Source organism: Botryllus schlosseri, chromosome 2 (genome assembly GCF_051294905.1).
Source record: "Botryllus schlosseri isolate E-star chromosome 2, Bs_hap1, whole genome shotgun sequence".
NCBI classification, from domain to species: Eukaryota; Metazoa; Chordata; class Ascidiacea; order Stolidobranchia; family Styelidae; genus Botryllus; species Botryllus schlosseri.
Genome location: NC_137237.1, coordinates 38,942,933 through 38,961,781, shown reverse-complemented (window position 1 = coordinate 38,961,781; position 18,849 = coordinate 38,942,933). Strand labels below are relative to the sequence as shown.

At 40.2% G+C, this 18,849-nt stretch overlaps 2 protein-coding genes across 2 annotated transcripts in view; both read left to right on the top strand.

The window, feature by feature from the left end:
* Positions 1-2,807: 2,807 nt before the first annotated feature.
* LOC145459095 (lambda-crystallin homolog) lies at positions 2,808-15,124 on the top strand. Its single transcript, XM_080337696.1, has 8 exons — positions 2,808-2,903; positions 3,671-3,778; positions 3,850-3,976; positions 5,688-5,852; positions 6,333-6,527; positions 8,524-8,629; positions 14,610-14,716; positions 14,779-15,124. Exons 1-8 carry the CDS (start codon positions 2,878-2,880, stop codon positions 14,890-14,892), a joined length of 948 nt encoding a protein of 315 aa, XP_080193822.1. The 5' UTR covers positions 2,808-2,877; the 3' UTR covers positions 14,893-15,124.
* Positions 15,125-17,101: 1,977 nt separating this feature from the next.
* The window catches only part of LOC145459033 (UDP-GlcNAc:betaGal beta-1,3-N-acetylglucosaminyltransferase 7-like), a 36,393-nt gene continuing 34,645 nt past the window's right edge, over positions 17,102-18,849 (top strand). Inside the window, exon 1 of the mRNA XM_080337614.1 lies at positions 17,102-17,937. The gene's annotated coding sequence lies outside the window, so the exon portion shown is untranslated. The remainder of the gene's footprint in view (positions 17,938-18,849) is intronic.

Sequence of the window (18,849 nt, the reverse complement as noted above, 5' to 3'; positions counted from 1 at the left end):
ACACACAATGTAGCCTACAATGCGATAAGACACAATGCGATGCGAAGACACTTGGCGGTTCTGGCTGAAAGGGGCGGAAAATAAGGCTGCACACTCAGCACAGTGCACACAATGCGATGATATGGCTAATCACGACCTAATTTGTTACGATCTATTACTAAAAACTGGAGTCGGTGATTTTTTTCGACTAGTTGCGCGTGACAAAATGATTTCAAGACCGATATAAGAGGCCGGTGCGAAACAGTGAAGCAACGTTTGATCGTAATGCAACAGCATTTAATGTTTTACAATAGCTAAATCACACCTACTTGATTCGACACGGTATTCAGCATAGGTACTTATGTCTGAATCTTTATCTTACCATTTGTGTTTCAATTGCGAGCTGTGAGAGGAGTTTCTCAAGCTCAAAAGGATGAAGTCGTATTTACGTTCTACCATGAATGATGATCGGCTATCAGCTCTGTCGATTCTGCATACAGAAAAAGACTATACTACGTTCAAAAACTTGATTTCAAAGATATTATTGCTGACTTTCCTCCAGCGAAAACCCGAAATAAGTTCAATTTTTAGGCTGCTATATTGCTCTTTCATTTTCCGAATACATTTGTTTTCCATTGTTTGTCTGTTATTTTTGGCCTTTTAACGCTGACACTGCGAGCTGGCTTCTTTGTCAAGCAATATAGAACATCTGAGATGTACGTGGTATAGTATTTGTATTTATTTTTATTGAAAAGATTGCTGGAACATGAAACTATTTCAAAATCTATTGCAGTCTACTGGGGGCGGCATTTTCAACGAAAGCAAGTGGCGGCAGCATATGCGCCTATACGTCACTGTGCGGCACTCTCTTAACTTTTCACTATATCGCAATCTTGGGGTTTTACCAGATTCGAACTGTGGTCTGTTCTACTGAGACTACATGCTATTCTGGGTTCTTCTGATACTATCTATAAATCATTATTCCTATCAAAGTTACAATATGGCATCATCTGTTTAGGGCTGCCAATGTTAACGCACTGAATCCACTGCAAAAACTAGCCTACAACATCAGGTCCTCCCTATCATAGTCAGGGTCCCAAAGGGACCATGCAGGACGTAGGTCCAACAAATCACTGCTCAAGAGATTCGGTGTCCTAAACATGAAAGATATGAAGAAACTAGAAATTGCAAAGTTTCAGTTCCACTGTCGCCATTGGCAGGAAAAACTTACAATCGACTTCTTTTACCTCGGTATCAGAAGTGCATAAGTATGAAACAACGCTCGTCCACGTCGACCAATTACTATATGGTAAAAAAGAAATATCATCGCTGTATCAAATATGCCGGACCTGATTGGTGGAATAGTATCTCGCCGAGTATCCGATGACAGTCATCGAGAAAGTCCACATTCAAGTCGAAATACAAGCAATTTATACTTAATCTATACTAGTTAGCCCTCTAGTTCACTGGGCAACGACATGGCATATCGATTTCGTTTTCTGATACATGACACCTTTTTTGTCGCCTCGCTGCATGTCCTTTTATATTATCTTCTTTCACTTTTCATTCAGTGCACATGTCCCAATTTTTACATCATCTAGGCCAGGTGGGTGTCTGATTTCGAAGACTACTCCAAGTCGTTTATACACCTTACAATTTTTCATTGTATCACAGTCTTGTGGTGTAGTGAACCGGACCACGACTGACCTATCGATCTCGCTTCCCATGACATGCCGCCCTATTTATTGTCGCTTTCTTTTTCTATAGTATCTTCTTTACTTTCATTCAGTGTGCATGCCTCCTCTTTGCATCGCCTAGGCCAAGGTGGGTGTCAGATTCCATAGACTGCTCCTTGTCGCTTCGACACCTTCCTGTCTTTTCATTGTATCGCATTTTTTGTGGTGTATTGAACTGATAAAATTGCTAATAAACCAATGATGATGATAGTGAAATGATGAAATTTTTACTATTGTTAGCAATAAATTGAATTGAATCTCATGGTGTATTGATTTGATAAAAACTATATCAAAATGATGATGATGACATCTTTGGGATACCTCGAGGTAAATTGTAATGAAGTATCCCTATATTTGCTTGTCCAATAGTTCAGGATATAATTAGGCAGTAAAATGCAAGAATATCAAACGAGCTTCAATATAATTCCCATTTAACGTCAAATTTCTTCAATGGTTAGCAATGCATCCACGCATGACGAATTTTTGCGTTGTTTGCATTATAGAATGTAAACATGGAATGGCAGCGACCGATTTTGCAGCTTCGTTCCGCTTCGCTGAAGCTTTACTCAGACTTATTTTACGGCAGCTACTGTAGGATTTCTGGCAATCCAAAAGTTGTCTTCCAGAGCTCAGAATTTACTGAACCTGGTCTTGATCGAAAGCTACTATCGCACTGATTCCGAAAATGTAAATAAAAATATGATCAGGCACTGAACCGATTAGAATTCGCCCTCCAAGTCTGAATTATCGGCATTGTCCGAACAATCGAAGAGCCGCAATGGGTCATTGTTATGGTCATTGTTTTGCGGTATCCGATTGTTCTGAACAATGCAGATTTTAGATGTTGAGGGTGGTTTTTCATCTCAGTACGGTGCTTCACCATATTTTGATTGATATTTTCGAAATCAGTGCGACAGTAGCTTTCCATCAAGACCGGATTCAGTAAATTCTGAGCTCTGGAAGACAACTTTTGGATTGCCAGAAATTCTACAGTAGCTGTCGTAAAATAAGTCTGAGTAAAGCTTCAGCGAAGCGGAACGAAGCTGCAAAATCGGTCGCTGCCATTCCACGTTTACATTCTATAGTTTGCATTTTTGTTTGCTCGATTGCCGCATGCTGTCTGCGGCTGAGTTCGTGGAGTCGATTAGTTTCATCTGGAACAATGAAGAAAATTGGAATCGTGGGAAGGTATTTGATACTTGAATATTGCCTTACTATTTAGATTAATTAAGAAGCAATTTTAGAGATACCGGTATCAACCTTTTCTCCAGGATATATACTCGATTTAATTATTTAAACAGCTGCCTGCTTTCAGCTACACATCAATGACATCATCATCATCATCATTGGTTCATTAGCAATTTCATCAGTTCAATACACCACAAAATGCGATGCAATGGAAAGATAGGAAGGTGTCGAAGCGACTTGGAGTAGTCTATGGAATCAGACACCCACCTTGACCTAGGCGGTTCCATATCATTTATCCCCAAGTTTTTCCATGACGACATTGTGCTAACTTTCGAAAACGGTATCACCAGAAGCTCTAGGACTCGCTATTGAGCAATGGAGAATCATCGCTGCTCGTTATTGCTGTTTACTGATATAATTTTGTACTGTTGTTGATCTCGTTCAAACTGAAACTTTTCACTTTTGGGTGGCTTCTTCTGGAGGATTATGTGAGGATGCCTTTGGTTGAGAGCTCTTTGTTCATAATGACAACTGCTGTTAATATACCTGCCTGGTATCCTGAAATGAAAAATTACTCATAACCATAATTCTATGTGATCACTTACTATGTGTATGAAATAACTAACTGACTCAGCTTGGAAACAACAATGATCTCCATAACAAAATAAATAAGAAGATGTGACTACTGGCACTTGTCTATCAACCAATAAAATGAACAATACTATACGTCATATACATTGCAAATGCAATACTCGATATTGTTTCAGTGGCCTGATCGGTCGAAGCTGGGCCATGCTTTTCGCTGCCGGCGGTTACAAGGTGGTCATGTATGATATTGACAAGAACGCATTGGAAAGAGCATATAAAATAATAGAGTAAGTGTACATGTCGGCTGAACCATATATGCATAGCTGTAAAATATAATCAACGTCTCTTCTCACTTGAGAGAGCAACTGTATGATACGGAAAAAGATGGGTTATTGCGCGGTTCTCTGAGTGCCAAAGAGCAGTCTGCGTTGATATCAATCACTAGTGACCTTCCAGAAGTGGTCACAGACGCTGTCCATGTGCAGGTTTGTATTGTATTTTCGGTTGTAAGTATTATACTCACAAAAGATATTCTGAAATATAGTATTTCAAAATTTCACTTACACGGACACCGATCATATTGTTTGTTGTGGTGATCCGCAATTAGGCAATATTTACTTTCATTGGATTAGTTCCTTTGCACAGTATGTTGTCTCCTTATCGTTATCGTGTCATTCATTCACACTTTCTGTTCTGCTGTCGGTTGTGTTCTATGTTGCTTGAAGCCACATTGCTTATACCTTTACTGTAATAAAGCTATAGTCAGTAACGACGAGACGATAGTCATTGTACGACATTACCTTACCTGAAATCTCGTTACGCACCTAAGTTGGCTCCATTCCAATTCACACCAGTAGCAGCAGACCAAATTAAACTTGAAATTTCAACCATATTACCAAACAATAGTATTTACGGTGGTAAATTTGGTTAAAACATCTTGTTCCAGGCATGGCTAAGGGTAGAGTGATGCTTTTTGACACATTTTCATCTTAATCGAGGTGATGATAGAGTTTGGGGTAAAGGAATTGCTAATTAACCCAAAAAAATTATGATGCTGATTTGATTGATATCGGTCGACTGCATTGAGAAAGCCACGTTGTAACAGGGGTGAAATAAGTAAAATCGAGAAAATTCGAAATTTTCCCAAACAAGGTTGTAACCAAGTCACAAGGCTCCGGTCACTAGTCAATCTCACTTTTATAGTTTTGACTCGAGTCAATTCTAGTCATTTTCAATTCACCACCGAGTCAAGTCAGAGTCCAAGTCAGCGAGTAGAGGGCCGAGTCCGAGTCATGGTATTATGACTCGAGTCGAAGTCATTTTGTTGACTGGTCAGTTTCCAGTTAAAGTCTTGTTAAACCACTTTTTATAACTCTATTTGGTGATATCGAATAGTTCGCATTTATAATATACTAATTCTCCTCACTTTTAGCAGTTTCTAGTCGCATTTTCAAGTACCAGTTACCAATAGACGAAATCCCGATTGTGTATTGACTTATCCATTCTTCGAAATTACAATGAAATGTCGGTCTTGGCTGTCTGAATCTCGAGTCATATGACTTGATTCGAGTCATTCGCAATGACTCGAGTTCAAGTCGAGTTATCAGATAATCGGGAGTCGAGTCGAGTCTTCGCGACCCTATTGATTTTGTGTTCATCAATGGCCCCCATTCGTGTAAGAGGTGTTTTTGATATTTGATTATTCAAATGCTACAAGAATAGTGTTGTTGCTTTGATAGTTGATAGCTTTGTGCAACTTTAACAGATCTTTATTGACTATGATTATTTTATTGCTTTTCGGCGAATACCCTTATGGACATCATATTGGAATCTAAGTCGCTCAAATTTCAACTTCTCTGAAATGTGAGATATCTGCCATGTCATGCACGGATCACCAACTAAAAATTGGCCACTTTTACAAGAGGTCCAACTTTTCAACTTGGTAGGCCAAAAATATCAATATCGGAAAACGAAGGCTCTACGATACTGCTGCGTCACTCAATACACCGTTTTCATAACCGGTTTTTGTCCAGTAGATGTTGTAATGGGCTACTTGTGGGTCACGAGTTGCTGGCCCCTGCTGCAATGTGTCATGTTTGTAAATGTGGCATATTTCAGAATTTTCAAGTCCAAGCAGTCATGACCTGAATTGCTATATTTTTTGCTTTAGTAATGCTTTTCTGCAATCGTATTTAGGAATGTGTTTTCGAAGATGTGGAATTGAAGAAAAAAGTATTTCGTGATATATCAGATTACTGCAACAATGACCAGACCGTTCTGTGCAGCTCTACCTCGTGCATTATGCCGTCAAAGCTCTTCACCGGACTGAAGAGAGTTTCGCAATGCATCATTGCCCATCCGGTAAACAAAACTATTACCACTCATTTTTGAGAGCTAGGTGTATCAGAATTAGGGCTGGGAGCAATAATTCCAGTACTCGATTACAAATTGAGTAATAATTGTAACATTTCGAGTAGAATAGTGGGATGCCATTTTTGCTAGCACTGATTTTCTACCACTGTCTTTGTCGCTAAGTGTTATCAGTGGTTCTCAACCTTTCCAACCTTGCGGCACCCTCTCAAAGTGAGCATAGTCTGTGGCACCCTATACCACTTCGAGTACCATGAGTGGCGAGTAGGGTAGTGGCACGTTGCACCCAAATGCTACTATATTTGGGCGAGTTAGTGTACCACCACCTTGGACAGTGAAGGCACCAGTTTTAATTCTTGGTAGTAGCCCCATTGATAACCACATTTGTACATTGTCATATACACTAGACTGAACTTCATTCTTCAAAGTGTCGCGCATTTCTCAATAACGCCGAGACTTTAATTCCAACAGTGCAATCCGCCTTCGCTTTGCCCACTCACGGAAATTGTTCCTCACCCCGAAACGTCGGCCGGTGTGATTGAACGCACGCGGAACCTAATGGCCGAGATCGGACAAACGCCCATCACTCTGAAGAAGGAGATCGACGGATTCGCGTTGAACAGAATTCAGTACTCGATCATCAACGAATGCTGGAGACTAGTGTTGGTATGTGACTTTTGAAATTCAAAGACTCGGTATGTTTTTCGTGGCGCACAGAACAGAATTCTAGAAATGTTGCATCTCAAACTGTAAGTTAATAGCAGAGTCGCCCAGCAACAATGCACTCCTCGTTTTACAGAGTACTAGAATAGCCGTCGCCTACACTTTTACTGCTTGCTCAATTGATTGTTTTTACACTACCGGTACTTACAATTCGCAATTTCCTAAGCCAAACCACGGACTTTTTACTCTTCGTGTGCTATAGAAATTGAAATCTATTAAGAACGAAATGCTTGCATCAACTTTACGGATGAAATTTTGATAATGAATGGTACTGGTCAAAACACCCCGCGTGTCACCGTAACCGAATATGTTTAAAATAATTTCACTTGTTTGTGGTGTCGTTGGCCGCCGACTGAAATTTCTTGCGCACCTACCTCTGAATAATTGCTAATTGTTTGTGATGAGAAAATGAGAAAATTGAATTTGACACGTCAAAATTTATTCGAGTGGAAATTTAAAATCAAAATCTTAAAGGTACTCTCGTAATTAGTTTCATAAAGTAAATTTATGTGAGATGTATCGTATCGACCGAAAGTGACTGCAAGATTCATCTTGAAAGTAACTAATGAATTACAAACTAGTGCAATTTTCGAAATATATTGATTTCCTGGTACCGTGATAATTTGTTGTTACAATTTCATTCGTCCACTTGATGAATACATGTTTCAAGACTGCTTCCACCTCATTAAAACCAAAGTCTTAAAAGTATGCATTTTGCCTGAAATCTTGAGTAGTATTGTAAGTGCCAAACTCAGTAGAAGTAGGGGTAAGATGAGACACTTTCCGCATGTTTCAACGCCACTCGAAGACAATGCCTTCTGAACATAAATTTTGGTTCCTATAGAAAGCTTTATGATTCTATTTTGACTAATAATGAACAAAATACTCCCGGATTTCTTGGGCATCAAAAATCCTTGGTCAAATGTCTCACTGAGTGAGGGTAACATGAGACACACTGTGTTGAAGTTGTGACACCATGCAATTCTTGTTTGTTACAGCACCAAATCATCTCGAATGCTGAATCAACTAGTAATATTGTGAATAAAATCCATTAATCATGCGAAAATTCACTTTCACGAATTTATACAACATATATAATTTTTAATGCCATCAAGAGCAAATTATCCTTGAGATCCTGCAACAATAACAGCTTGTTTGTCTTGTACTGCCACTGCCGCATCTGGTCAATTACTAGATAACTAGGACCTACTCTGTAATCTGTGCTGTGAAAAGTTTCAATTTTGAATACTTCAAGGCTTTCAATGGAAAATATGTCCGATATCCACGTCTCAACTTGCCCCCATGTCTCTGTCTCATCTTACCCCTCACACCTCCATTATTGAATTAGCTTCAATGAAAACCACAAAAATACCTTTTAGGCATTTTTCTGCCCAATCTCATCTGTTTGCCTGGTCATATGGTCGGGCTATAGACTACGCTATGGGGTCAGCATAGTTGAATGAATCTGCCGATTAGAAAATAAATTGTTCTATGAAAAAAATGCATGTCTCATCTGTGCCTCCTCTCCCCTACTTTTTACTGACCATATCTCTGTTTTGGTAATGCTGATCAATAGGGCGATTTTTTTTGACATGTCAAATAAGTCAAAATTAGGTCAAAATTGTAGAATTGGGTCATAAAATGTTAAAAATTTTTACAAGGTTAAACTTTTTTGCAACCTGCATTTCGTTTGTATCGTAGATTTTTCACTGTCGTTGGACTTATCATTTGACATTTTACAGCTTGCAGCCCACTTTATAGGCCTTAGTTTTCTACCCGACAACAATTTGTAGTAAAGCCTCTTCGTCACTTTTGTCGCACGTCTGCGTTTTAGTTTACACCATCACTTTTTGATCTGCTGGGTAAGTCCTAACATGCTGCGGTTGAGTCAATATTTGTCACGGCCTTCTTGAGACTTTTGAATTCCTTTTTATTTCAGGACGGCTACTTGTCAGTGGAAGATGTTGACAAGGCAATGACGGACGGAATAGGAATGCGCTATGCGTTTATCGGACCCTTCGAAACATGCCACCTTAACGCCGAAGGTAAGTTGCCGGAGTATAGTTCCCAGAACTACAATCATGTTAATCAAGCCTTGAAATCGATTATATAACTTGATGACTCTTAACTGAATGGCACCGGCAAGCTATCCCGAAAAATTTTGCTTCACTTTTCAAAACTGTAAAATACGACCTCAATGGCATGCGAAACCAGCAAGTTATATATCGTTGGATACAGAACGTTAACGCCTAACCAACTACACCACCAAGGGAGACGAGAGCAGGCCAACGCTCGTGTATATGATTGAGAAGATGAGAAAACCTTGTAAAAATCTACATGTTTCGGTTACTTCCTTATGTAGTCCTCAACGTATACCTATTGGGAATAGGTTGCCTACATACTATTCACTGAGACAGAGATAACATCTTTCAAACAAGCCATGAGTGACTGCTTTTGCTCAACTCTTTGGATTGCTACTATCAAAACACTACAGAGCGATTCACTATAAACCTCAGCCTGACTCATCTTGTAGTAGCTAGGTAACAGAATTTGAAATCCATGGACAACATCAATTTTATGGTGCGCCAAGTGCAGATTGTCAGTTGGACATTCTAGAACGGAATGGGCATGATAAAGTGCTTAGCGGGCCGGATTTTTCAAAGGATGCGATAATCGCGTATTTATCCACCTATACAAGAAATAATCGTATTTATTGTTTACTTCAAGTTTGAAGTGTAGATACCCAAATCAGTATCTGTTGAATTAATTAGCATAATGTACTTTAATAGCTGTTGTTGAAGTCAATGAGACATCTGTGGTCGATCAAAGTTGTCAACAAGTCCTTTGAACTGAAACTTGGAAATCCTCGGTAAAGACTGCACGTAAACAGCAGTTTAATGCAACTCAACTTTGTCTTGTTAATGTTCATGGCCGAAAATGTTGGAAACACCATGTAGGAAAAATGAAGGGGGCCTTTGTGACGGAACATACCACGATACCAGTAACATGCTTGTGAAGTGACTGAAAACAAATAATTAGAGAACAACCTACAGCTACAGTCACTATAATTTGACGTAGTAAGCAAGTAGTGGCGATTGCCTCAGACAGCGGCCACTGGCCACATGTAAGACCGAAAACTGTCTGCGGACCGCTCAAAATCACGTCACGTGCCGAATGTGACCCGCCCCTGTTATAGTAGGTGTATGACTGTAGGCCCTATGTCTTTTTTCTATTCTGTATTCGATCGGTTTACGGACTGCAAGATCAATTACGAACACCAGCTTTAATCACATCCTGTATTGCGTTTGGGAATAGGTATGAATTTTCAAAGGGCTTGTCGCTATGTGTGTGTATACAAGACACCCGTGCAGCTTCTGCACTCAATATGAACTTAGTTTATGCTGAATCGTAACATTGACGTCCTGTATTGTTTGCTAAGTTAAGCAATCTTAACGTAATAGATCAGCAGTTCGCATCCTGCGACCCGCAGGGTAATTTTGAATAATTTTAACTGTGGATTATAAGGATGCATTGGCGGGTATTGTCAACTATACTGAGTGATTTGGTAGTGAATACAATAGTCATAATACCACTTGGTAGTTGAGACTTGAGAATCTTGATGACGATGTAGTTTTGATGTGGCACCATAACTAGTCAGCCCATGCTCTGGTTACGGACTATGATGATATAGGCATTTCAGATGTATTACTCGGGGGCGATTTCATTCGGCCCATGCGTGCCAGGCTTCATGAGGCAAAAAATGCTTTTGTTATCCAACATGTTTTCATCAAAACCTCAGATTTTTCCAAATAAATCAATCAGTCGAAAAACTTCGAATTCTTTACCTTTAAAGCCTAAATAAAGCACCCTACAAGATAGTAGGCTATATGTCGAACATGCTCATATGCCGCATTGTAACCGTACTGCAATGTTGTGTCAACATCCTAGCCACCATTGCGGCTGGGCACTGCGATCCGAGTACTTGAATCCAAGGTTGTAATGCCTTGAGTCAGACTCGAGTCGCAATTTTTCATTGAGTCTATGTGTGTATTGACTCGACTTGTACTCTAGTCATTGCGCATGACTCGCCCAATTCATATGTCTATCTATAAGACTTGCTCAAGTCTTGTATATCAGAACCGATAATTGAAAAATGGGCCCAGAAACTGTCTTTTAACTGTTGGAACAAACATATTTAGAGTGAGAAAAATAAGTAGCCTATAATATGAGTCCAAGGCGGTCAATATCACCCTAGAGCAGTGCTCTTTAACCTTTGCGTCATGGTGCACCCTTATAACGTTTACTCGAAACTAGTACGCCCCTGACCACATAACACACTCATTCTGTATAGTAAGCCTAATCTAGGGTGTTCAGCCCTTTTGCTATTCACAGCCGTACTTTGACTCCATAGATAGCATAAGGCCGCATCCCGGTGGAGAGTCGTCAAGGCCCATCTGAACGTCATCTATTCATGTTAAATTGGCTACTGGGAACTTCGCACCGCGAAGAGTCCATGTGGTGTTCTGTACCATCACTGATTTCTTGAAACATAACTTGCGTATATAAAAGTTTTAAAATGTATCAGCAGAACACTACGCAGGCTTACTATCTATGTACCAAAATCTTGAATATAAATGCTAGGAGAAGATATCTGGATACCCTTTCTAGCCGCGCGGAGCGCAAAAAAATTCTCCACCTTGAAAAATGATTTATTCGACAATATTGGTTGTTTCATATGTTACTGTCAAATATTTATCAATTCTTAGCCCACGTGATCAGATTAACCGGTAGAGCTGATGTGGGGGGCGTCTTCGAAATTTTTTAGCACAAAATCAATGACGATGCATATACTTTGCTGCATGTTGTTATTTTTTGACGTCCCATCAGGATTGTAGACATAGCCGAAATATATATTGGAATCACCCTAACGTACTAGAAGCTTCTTCATTCGTGAGACGCACACAATTCCGACTTGGTATTTCTTTGTGGGCTGCATCATTTTTATCTGCGGGGCTCAGATTAGATTACGCTATGATATTTTAAAAAAGTCCCGAGTCACCCTGAATCTTGCCATGCGTGAATAAAACTTTCAACAAGATTCTAAAAAGTAATTGAAATCGCATATTGATGGTCGCCAACACACGCTAATTTAATTATGTGTATAAGGGCCGCATAATTACTGCTCAACGGCTGCATGAATGCTAATCACGTTTCAAGGTTACCGGACCACGATCCCCCCGATACACCATAGCCACACCCCTGCAATGATGTACACTGCGCTATTCATAAGCATCTCGCATAAAAGACCATTTCAGTAGAGGGAGCTCTCGCGGCGGTTTCCTCGAGAATCATTCTAGACAAATATCGCGCAAGCCAAAAACATGTCAACTCCATCTTGTTTTCTCCAAAAGGAACCTAGTCCATTACCGACGTTAAATGATGAGAAGCATTTACTTATGCCAGTGCCAGTCCGCGGACTCATATGAGTCCGTGGAATGGCCTGGGTGAGTCCGCAGGCACAGGGATTTTAGGTAACTTAATCGGCAGACACCTTGACAAATTAGGTAATTTTTTATTGATAAAACCTTAAGAAACGATCATGGATCTTCATTTAGAGTTCCACGGACATAGTTTTAGATTGAGCAAGTCAAAAATGTCAAAATATGTAATTTTTTCTTCCACTTCCGATATGCTTTCGGAATATGTAATTGACGGACCAGCGGGGCTCATGCACTTTCGGACCAAACTCATCACAGCCTTACAGAGAAAACAGCTTTTTGGTCCGAAAGTGCATAAGCCCCGTGCTGGTCCGGGTTCGTCAAACTCAGATTTGAGACTTGGGCTTCGGCCTTGATGCGTGATTCACAAAATACCACTTTTGAAATGTTAGTCACCTTAATAGCTGTCATATAAAATGCAGAGATACCTCAAATATGTGACTGGCGGAACTGAACTTGAATAGTGCTTTCAGAACTACATTCATTGCAGTAGGCCTATAATTTATTACCCAGAAGACTTTTCCGTGTTCCACCTATCAAGAATTAACTGTACAATAAGTAGGAAAATGAGTTTCTATACATTCTTTGAATGTTCCATTAATAGATATCGCTAATTGTCTGTGTAAGGTCTTCCTTGTATTATATGATTTGGTATTCTCTTGTCCCGTTATTATGACTACCGGAGTACCGGTACAACTGACTTTCACCAGCTAGCATTCCTTTTTATCATTATATTGTTACGTCATATTTTGCCAATTTGGTTTGCGTTTGAATCCATTTCCGTATGCTTATTATTGTGCCTTTAACTCTTGATAAAGGGCATACGAAATACCTTCAAGTTCCTAAATTACACTGCGATTTATGTAGTTTTGAAAGCAATATTAGAGATACCTCAAGAGATGTTTCGCCATGTATATTTCAAACGCAAGAACAACGAAACATAGAGCACTACAACTGATTGTTCAGCAGTCCAAGCAATATTCGTTCTTCCGAAGTTTTCTGTGACATCACTGCACACCGAGTTTTCATGACATGGTTTCTATCGGTTTTAATGCGTAGTAATATAAGACTTGTTTTCACTGTCACCTAATCCGGTTGGCTCCTATCGGAGGACTAAATAAAGGTCATCAACATTCTAATGGCCCGCGCAATGGTCCGTAAATCTTGTATGACCCGTGGGCCGGAAAGGTTAGCCACCCCTATCGTACGCCTTACGCCAAACTTGCGTTCGTCACGCAGATGCAGTACCCGACAACAAAAGTAGGCTACTTTTTTCCACCCACATCTGGGGACTACCACTCCCAGTTACTTGAGCACCTTCAGCACCTTCAAAATCCTCGATCTACTCACAAAAATGATAATTTAGTATATTATAAAAATAATAGTAGAATATATAATAAAAATGAAAAAGTGCTACTGCTTCTACAATACTCAATTCAAATCAGTACTGCTATGGTGTTTAGCATATAGTGCTAATGTTGGTGACTACAGGGCTGACAGTGCAGCCATAACCCAATATATGGAACATGAATAAAAGCTCAAAGTCAAGTTTGTAATGACTCGAGTCTTGCTGGAGTTGCAATTTTCACTGACTCTGCTCGACTTGAGCACTTTGTGTATTGACTCGACTTGTAATCGAAACATTTTACATGACTTGATCACGTCTAGTCTATCAGGACCTGCACTTGGAAAATTGACCCAGAAACTCTTATCTGATGGAATAAACAGGTTATGAATGTCAAAAATTATCATATGAATGTGCCTATGTGAGCCATTCAATATCACCCAATATTTTTAAAAAAGTGAGAGAAACCCGATTTGAAATCGATTAATCAGAAATATGAATTGGACTCGACTTGACTCGAGTTAAAATTATATAAATGTAAGATTTACTTGTGACTCGGAACCTTGCGACTTGCTCACTAGGGGTGTTCAAAAATGACTTCATTTCTCCAATTATACTGGCTACTTGATAAAATTGCTAGGTTACCTAATTTAGGCCTGCACACCAAATTTGACCCAATTCCAACCAGCGGAAGCGGAGTTATTGCCGTCGAAAAATTTGGATTCGAATAAAATAGTATTTACGGCGGGCACAACTATATTAAATAGTTGAAGAATTGGCCACCGTAAATACTACGTTATTCAATTCGAAATTTTTCGACGGCAATAACTCCGCTTCCACTGGTTGGAATTGAGTCAAATTTGGCGAACATCCTTTCTATAAACAACCCAACACTTTGATGAGGTGAACAGAAAATTTAGGATTTTTTTATAATTAATTTTTACATAATGAATAGAAACTTTCTTCTCCTATAGCAATGCAGTTACTGGTTGGAATTGCACCAAATTTGGTGTGTGGGCTTGAATTAGGTAACCATTTTATCAAGTAGCCGGTACAATTTGAGAAAAAAATAATTTTTGAACACCCCTACTGTCACATTCAATAACGTCATAACTACAGCGTGATGTCACAATCGTAGAGCGAAATCTACCGGTATCTAAATATCAATGTTTTTTTTTTCAGGAACAACACAGTACATGGAAAAATACGCCGAAGGCATCCAAAGGGTTTCGTCCACGTTCGGGGCAGTTCCGGACTTCGACGACAACTCAGTGGCGGAAATCAACAAGGTTTCTTATCACAATCTTACCCGGTTAAGCAGCCTGTTCAAGAGTGCTTGTTCTTGTTTTAGCAAATGTGCAAGATGGTGCCTGACACGAGGGAAGGCTTGGAAGCCAGGAGGAAGTGGAGAGATAATTGCCTGCTAGAATTAGCCAAAGTCAAGGCCAAAGTCAAGACTGACTAATTGAGTCGGTGTGATGCGCCTCACCACTCTTGATTCATTCATGTGTAGTAGGGTTGTTCGAAAATAACTTCTGTTCTAAAAAATTGGCCGCCGGGTCATTTTTGAACAACCCTATTGTGTAGAATCGAAATGTAATTTTATCAAATCATCTTATGCATCTGTTGCTGTTTGTTTCTTGTAGTCGTAATGACTTGTGCAGTGCGAATAAATTCAAAAATCACGAGAATCGAAAGGGATCGGCTTTTTCAAAGAATTAGACATACTTTTTTTCATTGAAAATCTACAATCTCTCCGGGACTGCAGGTATTCATCCGGTTTCGCTAGAGCAGTGGTCGTTAAGTGCGGTTCAGGGATTCGCGGGTGGTCGAGACAAACACGCGATTCATACAGAAGACTGGTTTTCGGTAAATAATAATATTCTTTCTGTTTGTGTAAAAATACTGTATCAATGGTTTTGTTCGCCATTGTTCTGTAGTAGGGGTTGCCAACCTTTTTGCTACTTACGGCCGCATTCCATGACATAGTCCTGGTGAACTAATTGGACGCTAAATGCCCATGTTAAACGGTACATGTTCCTTTCCGGTGAACTGCAGACTAATCTATATTTTCATATCGGCTTTCTGTGGGGACCAATATCGCGAGTGGTCATGGTTCGAACGGGTATTGCGTTTTGCTATGGTCTCGTGAGGCGCGAAAAAAATTTCAGATTCACGAAGGAATTTCGTCATTCCGCATATTGGCCTCGAATATTGATCCTTTCTCAGTCCATGTTATCAGATTCACCGGTAGAGTTGATGGAGTGGGTGTTTTCGAAAAGTGCAAGCAAGGCCGTAACAGCACTTCGTCAGGCCCCCCCAAAACGTTGGTCCTGGGCCCCCCATAGGGTGATAAACCCAACTTCTGGGGGGCTTCGCCCCCCAGACCCTTCTCAGGCTGTACGTTGTTTATCGCTGCTTATCATCTATTGGGGGTGTCCGTTTAGTGAGTCAGTTTTTATCGCCTAAACGCGCAAAGCGCGAAAAATTCCTATAATTCATGACTGAATCGGGCAATATGATCAGGGATTGCATATATATTGCTATCAATTTTTATCCTTTCTCTGCTCACGTAATCAGATTTACCGGTAGAGCAGAGTCAGGTGTGTTTGAAAGGGTAGGACCCCTCAATAATAAATAAACATCTCCGGATGTATTGTATACCCGTTGGCAGGAACGAAACAGCACTTCGTCAGGCCCCAAAAAACTGGAGTCTTTGGCTTCCATAGGGTGATAAACCGACCCTCCAGGCCGCCACCACGTTGCTCACTTTGCCACGAAAGTATAGATGTATCGCGCGAGGCGCGAAAATTTTCGATAATTCAAGATGAAATCGGTCAATAAGATCGGGAATTGCATATATATTGCTTTCAATTTCTTGTCCTCTACACTCAGTTGCTCACGTAATCAGATTTACCGGTAGAGCTGAGTCAGGTGTTGTCTTGGAAAATGTAGAGCCCGTAAATAATAATTAAACATCTTCGGGCAGGTGGACCCGTTGGTATGACTTCGTAACATGATGTTATTTCGTGACCAGCTCCTGTCTGCTATATCAAAAATATACAATCGCCGAAACGTACTAAACTAAAAGATCCCACGATTTCAAATTGGTATTTCTTCACTGGCATATAATTTTTCCATGCGGGGTGGTACTTGTCTTGTGAGGTTCAGATTGTCCAGACAGGAACATTTAGGCGCCAGTCATTTAGGCACCTATGGACTATTAAACCCACATGTATTTTGTATATATAACGAAGTTTTCGGTCAGCATAAGGGCAGTCCTTTTCGGCCAAGGTTTTCTCGCTGCCAATCGTTCTGGCACACTTCTTGCAGTCGCATATAACATGGCTTAAAACTTTACACGTCTTGGTGCGTTGTGGCGAGGTAATGGCCGATGCTGATATGCCCATTTCTATAAATCTTGCGTATTTTTTCTTGTGGGAAGAGTACCCAATATTCAAGATACTCGGTAACTTTAAATCGCGCGCAGCGCGAAAAATTTTTGATAAAGTTGCCTAAATTTTCAAAAAATACTCTATAATTTATGCTAATTCACGAAATAATTTTGGGCCCCCTTCGAGCTCGCCCCCCCCCCAATTGGGGGGTTTGCGGTGCGGCAGTTACGGCCCTGAGTGCAAGTTATGAATGATGGGTTAATTTTGTTATAGTCACTTCGTCGTTGCATGCTGTTATTTCTTGACCTGCCATCAGGATTGTCGTATAGTGGAAATATATTTCAATCGCCCAAACCAATATCCTTCGGAAGGGGCACAGGATTGCATTTGGATATTTATATATATGGCGCAGCATTTCCCAAATGTAGCCTATACATATTTGAAGGCTACTGTGGGGCACAGATGACAAATGGCGCTATACTTTATTAAAATCCAAAAACGATGCGGCACTGTATCGCGCGCAGCGCGAAGAAAATTTCATGATTGATTAGAATCTCTAAAAAATTAAGGAGTCGCTCGTAAATTCAATTTACATGTCCATGGCCGCCAGCTTATCTAACTGAATTTCGCGTCGACGGCCGCAGGCTCGCCACCCCTGTTCTATATAGTAATGCGGTAGATTTTTGTTTCGCAACTGGACGAGAATATGGGTCCTCCGAAGGCCTGCAGTCGCTTCACGACCGATAGTTCAGCTGGGTGTCTTTATAAGCCAATATAACGGTATACATGTTGGAAATTTATGATTAACACATACTCTATCTTGAAACATGATACAGGAAATGACAACCCAACAGGATATATGGTGTGATATAATATGTGGATGGTATGAAATAATACGTATTTTTATATATGTATGTAATGCACCGTGAAATATATTCATTCAATTCGACATTGCAGTTTGAAGCGATTCGCTCAATAAATTAACAAGTGGTGGAGACAGAAACAAGAAAGCCGTCCGTGTGATTTTGATATACGTGTGTAGGAGACAGACTCTGTGGTACGTCGGTCAACAAGTTTTTCACTGCCGTGGAAGATATACGCCGCGAATTGTACAAGTAAGTCAGTTTACACAAGTTGAACACACCGCAGGGTTGTAAGTCACCAGTCAATCTTACTTTTATAGTTTTGACTCGAGTCATTTTCAATTCACCACCGTTCCAGTCAAGTCCATGTCAGCGACCAGAGGGTTGAGTCCGAGTCATGGTATTATGACTCGAGTCCGAGTCCAAGTCATTGTGTTGACTGCTCAGTGTCCAATTAAAGCATTTTAAACAGACTTTTTATAACCCTGTTTGGTGATATCGAGTGGCTGGCATTTATATTATACCAATTTTTCTCACCTTTATCAGTTTTTATCGCGTTTGACGTAGTACCGTACATGGACCAGGGCTGGCCAACGTTTTTGTTATTCACGGCAGCATTCGCCTACTTATGTAGCCTACGGCCGCATTCCGGGGGCATAAGTCGTAATGAGCTAGCTGGACGCCAAATACCCATAAAGTGTCTGTGGCAATTTCTGATGATGTCCGGACCAATCTATTTATTCATATAGGCTTGATATAGGCCTACGCACCAAAATCGCGAGTGCATGGTTACTGCATGGTCAATTGGTCATGTCATCGGATTGTTCATAGTCGCGCAAAGCGCGAACATTTTTTCGGGTTCACCAATGAATTTCATCATTAATATTAGTACTTTTACATATTACTATGAAACTTTTAATTCTTTCTCAGCCCATGAGTTCAGATCAGACATGGGGTGATTACTTCATGAATGTAATCGATTGCGATTACGATTACTTCTGAATCACGCGATTACGATTACGATTACGATTACAGCAAAATCGGGAAGTAGTCGATTACGATTACGATTACATTTGAAAAGTAATCACGATTACTCACGATTACATTTATTTTGCATCGTAGTAGTTATATTGGAAGACAATACATGGATTGCGCTGGAAAGGC